Source organism: Alnus glutinosa, chromosome 1, assembly GCF_958979055.1.
Source record: "Alnus glutinosa chromosome 1, dhAlnGlut1.1, whole genome shotgun sequence".
Taxonomy (NCBI): Eukaryota; Viridiplantae; Streptophyta; class Magnoliopsida; order Fagales; family Betulaceae; genus Alnus; species Alnus glutinosa.
Genome location: NC_084886.1, coordinates 42,087,103 through 42,097,467, shown reverse-complemented (window position 1 = coordinate 42,097,467; position 10,365 = coordinate 42,087,103). Strand labels below are relative to the sequence as shown.

Below are 10,365 nucleotides of genomic sequence, written 5' to 3'. Positions count from 1 at the left end.
TTGATGGAAGACGTGCTAACTGAATGAGACGACGACGTCTTGGTGTAGTCTTTAATTTCTTGTTTTAAATACAATTTTGGTACCTGTCGTTTAGGTAAGAGTGGTTTGCTGCTCTGTGTCCATCAGCTACCTCAAAAGTGTCACTGTACATATTTGAAGATTTACTATCACCGTTAATATCTCGTCTAAAAAAGTAACGGTAAAACTAATGATTACTTGATAGATTTATAATTATTTATCTGAATTTAAAAAAATTTAAATACGTAATTATAAGAGTTCACTTATAAGATCTACCTGATTGGATAAGTAGTTGAACAGCTTAATTTTTACTTAATTAGTTAAGTTTCATAAGTGGTCTCTCACAATCGTCTACCTGAATTCTCTCAAATTTAGACAAATAATTGTAGACGATCTAATCCTAACTTATTTGTTATTCGCAATTACTCTAATTAATTGCTCTCATACTCTAAATGGTTTGGATTAAGGGTCTGTTTGAGTTTGCAATTTTCAAAATGTGCGGTTTGGAAAAGTAATTTTTAAAAACGCAGTTAAGTATTTGATAAAATCACAGTTTGATATTTAAAATTAAAATTCTTTGTTTTCAAAAAAATTCCATTAAAAAGGCAAATTTATGTGTAACTGCGTTTTCAAATAATATTTTTTTAAAAATTTAATTTTCAAATAAATTATTTTTTACAATCTAATTTAAAATCACATTTTTTTTTTCTATAAAATCACGATATAAAACAACCCTTAAGTGTGTGGTATTGGTGTCGGTAAAGATTGCTGTAGTGATTTGGTAGAATGGGTTACTATGGGTTTCCATATTGTACTGAAGTGTTAATGTGGGTTGGGGGTTTGAGGCTATAATTGTTCAGTGGCTGTGTGGAGAGGCCCAGCTTGACCCGATAAACCCACCTTAACGTAGCCCAACATCAATTGAGTCAGATCCATACCCAGGCCAACAAAATCAAAATGCACAGCCTGTATTCAGCCCAATTCGCAACAGTTGACAACTTCACCGGATAAGGTGGTTTCCAGCGAAATCTCCACTACCTCGGCCACATGACTAGAGAATTGATATGGTTAGGACAATTTTTTATTTTTTATTTTTTTTTGTTGTTGTTGTTGTTGGTGAAGGAAATTGGATTTTCAGTTCCTATACTCGTAACACCTCACTTTAAGATTATGATTAAAGGCGCCTTAATTTTAAGCCTAAGTGTGTTTTGGATAGTCTTAAGTCTCAAATGGGGAGAAAATGAACATTTTCTGGACACTTGAGAAATTTTATACGCAGACCGATCTAACGTTACTTTTAAACAATTGAACATTACAACCTTGAACAAAAGGATCGATCTTTGCTTTTGACGATTGAACGATGACAATCTGCATGTGAATAAGAATTGGTCACTTTAGCATAAGCTTGAGGATGGACGCCTATCTAAAGGTTTAGGTCGAACTCTAGATTTCATTTTGTCATCCTTCAGCCACCAACAAAAAATTTGTTTATTCCATCAATATGGACATAAAAGATATTAATCGGCATAAGTTAGAACCAGTCTCACTCTCTAAAAATGTTCTTCTTCTATTTATTGTTGGGGTTTTCTATATACTTCAAAATCAAGAACAAGCTTGAACAAACATAGATAGAAGTATGTCTAAATTATTTTCTGTTTTGTATTTTGATGAGTTTATATTTTAACATGCGGTATTAGACCTACTTTTATAGTATTTTGTTTAGTATTGAATCTCATGCGTTTGATTCAAAGAAATTGGGCCTTATGCGTTTAATTAATCAAAAAAAAAAGAGGCTCTTGCGTGCATGTGTTGCACGATTGTGTTTCACGAGTCATGTGTAGTATTCCTTAAGTGTTAAATTTCATATTAGTTTTATACTAAATGAAAATGAATTTTATAAACAATTTCAAAAGATTCTAATTTTACCATCAACTAGATCTTTTTAGACTAATAGTCTAATACCAATTGCGCTCAAAAAAAGAAAAAAAAAATTAAAAAAAAAATCTCTCTTACCAATTGCGCTTGTAAAGATATGGATGAAAAAAAATAAGGGACAAGGGAAAAAAAAGCGGGACTAGTTTTTTTTTTTTTTTTTTTAGGGATAATTGCACCATTGGTCCATGTGGTATGCAATAATTACGTTTTACTCCCTGGGTCGATTTTCCGTCTACCATTTTGACAAAATCTATTAGCCCTACACGCCAACCCCGACCACCTCTGGGGGTGGCCGCGCGCCACCCCCTTTGGCTAGGGGTGGCCTGGGCACCCCTTGGCCTGCCTTTTTTTTTTTTTTTTTAAATAAGTTTATTTATTAATAAATTTATATTTTTTTTATTAAGATGGACACGTGTCGCCATCTTATTGGCGACACATGGCGTTGACGTATAGGGCTAACAGATTCCGTCAAAATGGTGGACGAAAAATCGACCCAGGGAGTAAAATGTAATTATTGCATACTACAGGGACCTCCCATGAACTTTTTAAACCATAGGGAGTAAAAAATAATTATGGCATACCACAGGGACCAACGGTGCAATTATCCTTTTTTTTTTTAAATATATATATATTATTATTTTTAATTGAATATATGATACATGACACAAGGGTATTATAAGAATATTTTGACAAAATTGGTCTTTTTGGCACTCTTTGTAGTTTGAGGTTTTATTTTTATTTTTTATTTTTTTAGTAAATCCTTCATTCAATGCTTTAGCAATTCATTACCTAATAAGTGCCCTCGATTTGAAAACAAATAAAAGCAAATATTCCGTAACCATATCTTTTATCTTTATCTTTATTTTTCATTTTCTCTTTTATGTGATATTAGGGATCCCTTTATGACTTCACCAGTTTAGTTTGAAAAAATTATTCATTTTTGTTTTAAAAAAAAAGTATATATATTTATATATTAAAAAAAAATAATAATAAAAAAAAAAAAATTGGGGTCCCAGTTCTTGATGCAGAGTTGCCATCAAAACCAAAATGTCATTTGAAATGGTTTCCAACTGGGGAACTGAAATTGAAAATTAGGCGATCGAGACATGGAAATGAGAAGGATGGCCCAAAGAATATGGAAAACATGCATGATGGCGGAAAAAAAAAGAAGCTTGAAGATGACGGCAAAAATGAATGAAAGGAATGCCTCATGCCTCATGCCTCACGAGATTGCACTGCGCGCTGGAAAGAAAGATACCTTCAGAGAAAGGCCTCAAGTTTTCCCTGTACACAACAGATGTTAACAGCTTTTTCCCACTGTTGCTAACGTGTCTTTGACGATGACTACAGGCTAGCCTACAGCTATATTTTGGGACTTTTGTTGTCGTTGCTATATAGATGAGCTGAAAAAAAAGAAAAAAAAAAAGAAGAAGATTAAGATTGTCCTTAATAGCAATTCAAAACGGGTCATTTTCACAGCAGCCCGGGAAAAATCTTCACTATGAAGCAAGCGAGTAAGAATGCTGTCAGCATAACTCATTATAGTGGCCAGCGCATAGTAAGATGTTGCAAGTGCAGCTGAAAGTACTCATATTTATTTTGGTTAAAAAAAAAAACATAACTAATAATAATGGAATTCTCGATCTTCAAGAGTTAAATGGCAAATAACATGGAGAACAATGTTGAGTGTAACCTTGATTTGGATATGGAAGTTTCCGTATGCCAAAAGGTAACTACATGCATATGGAGACCTGGAAGAGCAAGGCTAGAGGAGCCTAAGATCTACTACAGGGGACCAAAAAGGGCGTCGGTGAGTATAGCCTACTCGCACCACAGCTGGCGTGGGTGCACGTGCAAAAGTGGAGGAGAGGCATGTGGACGGTGGAGGAGGTGGGAGTAGGTTTGGGACTTTGCACTTTCAAACTCGTGGAATTTCAAGTGAAGCAGCAGACCATTTAAAAGTTTAAAACGTGATACTATATATATATTTAGTGATTTAAACTTTATAACTAACCAATTTGTTTGGGTGATCCATTGGATTTTTCGACTAGATCTAGTAATGTATTATTAGGATTTGTTGGGATATTTTTCATTGCATTCAGAAATGGTTTGAACAGCTGACCCGATTAGGGTGAAAAAAATAGCTTGGACCTACATTTTATTATAATCTTTTTACAAATTTACGTGACAGTTCATATTTTATAGAACTGAATGTCATGTGATACTCCACATTTTAGTGATTGGCATGATTGATACCACGTGGACTGTCACATCAGTTTGTAAACGTGGTAATACTATGCGAACTTCCACAGCGTGACAATCAATATTTTAGCGACCGGCGTGACGGTCTATATTTTAATAAATAAGTGTCACGTTATAGTAAAAGCTTTAATATTTCTAGCCAGACTCATTAGGGTGTACAAACTATAATCTTCATCCTTTTATGGTTATTTCTTGTTATACTTTATCCGTAGACGTATGTATGTAGGCTTTCAATCCAAAACTAATAAATCTTGGTGCATTATGTTGTTACGATCGACTCTATTTTGTGTTATGATTATCTTTAGATTAGTTCTGTTTAATAGATTTAAGTATAATTTTTATATAATTAGATATATGACGTGGCAATAAAGATTATTCATTGAACCAGTAATTAATTCATTAACTTTTTTTACAAGTACCGATCTAATGGCTGATTTTTATTGTCATACCATCTAGAAATATATCAAGCTCGGCTCAATGGGTACGCCATTAATTAAGTCATTGCCTAAGGCCTCAAATAGAAAAGAAAAAGAAAAATAAAGGCCTCAAGAAGTAGAAAAAGAAGGCTCTAAATATTAGCCAATATTAAAATTGTGAGTGCATTTTGTCCCTCCTCGTATAGGAGTTTCAACATTAGTAGCCTACATATTATCTCTTGATGACACTTTTGTATTTTGACCGTACATTTCTACATGTGTGGGAGATCTAAAGTCTATAACACTAAAACCAGACAAAAACTTAATGAGTAATGCTACACATCATCTCTTTGTCCTCTTTTTATCCTCCCAAATTTGATGTGGCTCTTAAATCACCATTGAATTTATGATAGATTATTATTGAATTTTGATCCAATGGTGATTTTAAGAGCCACATCAATTTTGGGAGGATAAAAGGTGGACAAGAGGATGATGTGTAGCATTACTCATATATAGCAATTCTGTTTGAAAATTCTGTGCACAACAAGTTATTGCATATCTCAAGCACTTCCACATATTTCATTTGGGAAATAAATAAATATGTACAGGAATTGGACAAGTAGTTTACCGTTGGCTTTACTCATATCACAATAAAGTTTTTTTTTTAAAAAAAGGGGGTAAAAGCAGAGAAAAAGTTAATAAATTATCATGACTAATTAATGGTAAATTTGAAAGTTGATGCCTGGCCTGCAATTATGCAGCCTGCCGACGAGGCCCCAATGGAATCCAAGAACTAACAGGAGCCTAGTTTCGAAATCTTATTGTCTTTTTCTTTTATATATGTTGGCCCTTTACAACCACCAGATTCCTCCTAAAAGAAAAAGATAATTAAGAATCTTTAATTTCCTTTTTCCTAGTGAAAGCATAAAATCTTCGATCTCTTCCTTTGATATTCAAAATGCCAGTGGAGTAGTTAACTTTCTGAAGGGACGTACACGTCGTTGCTCCTAAATCTTCACCTGAAAGAGAATAATCCTAACCAAACAAGAAGTGAGAGACCGGCCGGGAAACCAAAAAAAAGAAAAGAAAAGAACTCCCATTGGAGGAAAGAGTCGGGTTGTAATTGAGCTGAGCATTAAATGTTTAAGTTTGTTCATTTCATTTTATTTTTAACATGAGCGGAGCTCGGACTTATTACCGGCCAAGTTTGATAATTTGTTCGAGCTCATTTATTTTAATTTCGAGCGAACTCGAGATCGTTCACGGCAGTTAACTTATTTATTCCTTATATAAAGTAAATATCATGATTATTTATTTTTTCAAAAATACATACTAATTATTGTGCAGATTTTATAATTCGAGTTAGTTAAATAAATTAACTTGATCTAACCTCAAGTTGATATGTATATATGTTTTATAGTATGCATATAAATTCATTATGCACACGTATATATTTATGCATACACTAACACACTCATATACACATAAACACGCTTATCTATATCAAGACTCACATTAATAATAATGCAAGCTATATCGATTAATTATATTAGGAAGAGAATTTATCTTTACCTAAAATGTTCTAATTACGAAATTAAAATAATACTATAAAAACAATAAATCTGAAGGTATACAAGTATAGTTCGTTTAATAATTGAAACTAATTGTGTGTTCACGATCAACTCATTTATTAAACGAACCGAATTCAAGCCGAATTTATACCAGTGGTTACGTATAGAGCGGGCTGTCGAAACGATTATTATATAAAAAATCAATATTGAATTTTTATTTGTAAGTACTGATCTGAGAGTTAATTTTTATTGTCACATCATTAAATTATATAACACTCGTATAGCGGCCTATTAAATAACATTAATACGTATGAAAACGAATGATTGGATCGATAGATGCTCATTGTTACAATTTACAAAGCATGCAGAAGTGGTCATTCTCACGATCGAGATCCACAATTTGTTCGGCTCTATTCAAATTAAGATAATCCCATTAGATATTTTGGACAAGTAGAGAAAAAAATACAAAAATATAAAAGAATTAAATTCACTAATTAATATCCTCAGATTAACGATAATAGAATGAATTAAAAGCTTATACTATAACAAAACTAAATAACAGCCATACGTGTCCACAAATATTGGAGGGGTAGAAACCTTTGGTGAACCTCTCCATAATTACATGAGATTAAGGAACAAAGTATTAAGTATACATAGCTTTTCCATGTACATGAAGATCACCATATTAATTATAAGCCTTAGAATCGATCTTCATATCCTTGCCTTGGCAAAGAATTATTAGTAGAAATTATTGAATTATACACCTCGATCTGATCATAATTAAGGATCTCTACTCAACCTTTTTTGGGTCTAAAAGAATAGTTGGAAGATACTCGGGAAACCATCCTCGTACCATCGGGCTGCCTATGGGATATTGTGTTGTAAGAAGCAAATCTTCCTTGCCTCTGCTTCCTCCTCTGCTGTGACAGCTGCGGGATAAAAACTCCGGTCCCTTTGCTTTCCCGGCGGCAAGCTTGCTCGTAGAGAACTGGAGGTAATCGTGCAGGTGGGTTGATTGCTCCAGAGAAATCCTGAATATATATTTATATATATTCAACCACATACGCTAATTAACTTGTAAAAGTTGTAAAAGTTTAAAGAGATCGATGGAGATATATAGATCATGAAGAGGAAGAAGAACCTGGAGAGAAACTGAAGGACAGTTTACAACCGGGCGGTCGTCGTTGTTGTTGTCGTCGTCCTCCATGATTAGAAGAGAGATTTGCTTGCTTAAATCTGCGAAGAACAAATCATCTTCAGCTACTTCCATGTCTACTCGATCAAACTAGCTAGCTAGAGCTTGTTTGTGCTGTTTAGTATCATTTAATAGTGTTTTTTTTTTCCTCTGTTTCTCCAAATCAAAGGATTAAATGGGTGTATAAATAGGGAAAGGGTGGGGGATGGGTAAGTTGGAGCATATGGTGTAGCTAGCTAGAAGGAATGTGCATGTGGGGGTGGGGGTGGTGGGGTCATGGGTCTAGTTGGCCAATCTAGCTAAGTCCGACGAGCCCCACAAGAATCATGCAAGTGCGTTATGATGATATTATCCAGTTGAGGAAAGGGATGAGGAACAGCCGGCAATAAGGTGTGCTAGATATCTGATCCAAGATAGGCTAAATCTCTACCACGCAGATTGGTTGTAAATGGCACACGTATCTGGTCCATAATTCATGTTAGCGTATATCATTGGATCAAGATTCAAGTCACAGTTGAAGACTATTACATACCCACAATTAAAGACTATAACTTAATTATAATTGAAGACTATTACCTTATCATAATTTTTAAAAAGACGCGTGCTAGGAAGGACAATGCATCTTTATTGAACAGTGATGGGCCAGTATATTCATAATTAAGTGGATAGAGACCCTCGTGGTACAGCTCTGCACGAGTTTGGAGGGTGGAGCATCAAGATGTGGCTGTGAGTGTAACGTCCCGGTTTTATATTTGAAAGATTAGTAGATACTTTACAAAGATATTTATTGGTGCTAAGTTTCGTGTTGCTTATTATTACGTGATGTTAAGTTTTATAAGTTATTCTAAAGGATTGAAGTTTCAAATTGACCAGTTATTTTAGGGTAATAACGCAGATGTGACTAATTGTTATAAATTGTATTAGAGTCACCTAGCAACGCTTTGTGGCACTGGAGTTGGAGTAAGTGGTTTATAAAAGACACTTATAGATGTTAAGTCTCACATTGGTTACTTATTAGGTGAAAGAGTTTTAAAATTGACCAATTCTTTTGGTTGATACTACAAATGTGACTAGTCCTTTTTCTATGTCGTTATAGTGGGAGTACTATTTTATTCTTTTTCTTTACAGGAAAAGTATATATTTTCAAACTACTACCCTATTGTACGATAATGTCACATCCAAACTACCAAAATTTGTCAATGTTTTCCGATGACAAAAAAACCCTTCATAATTTTATTTTTATTTTTTATTTTTAAAAATGATATCAAAGAAAACTAAACTAAACTTATTATTATTATTTTTTAAAAAAACACCTCATTGCCAAATGGGGGTGCTTATCAGAGTAGACATGAAGCCCATGGGGGAGGAACACCTTCGCTTTACATTCCCCTCCAGATCTCTTTCTTTTTATTCTCCTCCTCATTTTCATGATGCAGGTACTTGCTATCCTTCGTCTTTCCTTGTGAGGATATTTTTATCTTATTGAAAATTTTATAGCTATTTTTATCTTTTTATTCGCTTTATGGGGGTACACCGACAACATTGGTAGTTTGAATAGGGCGTTAACTTAATCAGTAGTTTGGAGGAGGGAAGTGAGACATTTACAATAGAGTGATAATTTGAAGAGAGTACGTGTATTTTTCCTTTTTTCGTGGGACACAAAAGGAGGGGCCCAGGGGTAAAGGTGAACGGCACAAACAATTAAAATTAAGAGTCCGATGCCTAAATCAGAAAAGTATGCTCAATGCATAAAATAATCAGTTTAACGTTTATACATGGGGTATGAGCCTATTTATAAGCAAATAGGTGGAGTCAAATCTGAACTAGGTTTACTATTCTCACTTAAACTAAGAGTGTCCAGTTGAACCGTTGATCAGATTCTTCGAAGAGTCCTTATTGGACCCGGGTTGAGACAACTATCCCAATTCAACTTGGAGTAAGATTATTCCCAACAACATGCATTAAGTGAATAACATGCTTCATCAGAACTCTTTTCTCCGGTTGTTATCAAAGAAATATATTATATTATCACCCCAAGACACAACTTTTGACTATTTTTACCCACGTAACAACTTTTACTTTTTTTTTTTTTTCGTTTCTTTTTTTTATTAAAAAAAAGAATTTAAAAGTAACTAAGAAGTACATCTTGAAATGACAAAATATCATATATCGTTATCAAAACATAGTATATACGGATACCTCATCCACGAGGCCCGCGACGACTTTACTCCTCTCCGGAAACTGGAAAAGCAAATAAAACTGAATTATGGGTGTCGGTGTGGTCCACATTGCAGTGTTCTTGGCAGCTGGCAAAGGGACCCGCCCCATTTGCAATGAATCCTTCACGGCCCCTCCATATGATGCATGATTATTCTTAATCATTCCATCAAACAACAGCCCATCTCCCTCATTTACTCTATAAACCTTTGATTTTAAAGACGGCATGTATGTTGGGCGGCATTTATTCCTAAACAAACATCTTCCTCATCTGGCTGATCAAGCGTTGAGCACGATACATACATTCATTAAGACTTCCCAATTCAAAAGGCCTTCGCACTTCGCAGTCTAGTCTCCCTCCCATCAGTCCCATGTGAGTCCAATCTCCGCCAAAGGACTTGTCGGCCGGACCTAAATCCTTGTGGCTAAGACTTTCTTTCTCTTTTTGTAGGACAAAAATAAACAGGAAAATCAAATAAAAATATCGAAAAACTTCACTTAAAAATATCATCGAATTATCAATTTTTATAAAGTCGGTATATTATATTTCGGCTCCTTTTGGTTGAAATTTGTGTATGAATCTAAAGAGACAGAATAGCTGAAGCATGAGAGAGAAAATAGACAGAAATTTTACATGATTCGGTCTATGACATACGTTCACAGAGTAAAACCCAAAGGACTACATTGTGCTCTTAGTATTTTGATTGTCTACAACAGAAAGGTCCCCATTTATAGGTTTTAAAGTAAACAC

General features: G+C 34.3%; 1 protein-coding gene across 1 annotated transcript; it reads right to left on the bottom strand.

The window, feature by feature from the left end:
* Positions 1 to 6,710: 6,710 nt before the first annotated feature.
* LOC133858939 (uncharacterized) lies at positions 6,711 to 7,568 on the bottom strand. The gene is made up of 2 exons (XM_062294387.1): positions 7,344 to 7,568; positions 6,711 to 7,233 (listed from the first exon to the last, which is right to left on the bottom strand). The coding sequence occupies exons 1-2, from the start codon at positions 7,470 to 7,472 to the stop codon at positions 6,997 to 6,999; spliced, it is 366 nt and encodes a 121-aa protein (XP_062150371.1). The 5' UTR covers positions 7,473 to 7,568; the 3' UTR covers positions 6,711 to 6,996.
* Between the last annotated feature and the right edge of the window lie 2,797 nt (positions 7,569 to 10,365).

Excerpts from the sequence above, each read along its gene's own strand:
- LOC133858939 (XM_062294387.1), bottom strand. The coding sequence starts at position 7,472 with ATGGAAGTAGCTGAAGATGATTTGTTCTTCGCAGATTTAAGCAAGCAA. Across the intron at positions 7,234-7,343 it reads GTCCTTCAGTTTCTCTCCAG|GATTTCTCTGGAGCAATCAA; the intron begins GTTCTTCTTCCT and ends ATATATATTCAG.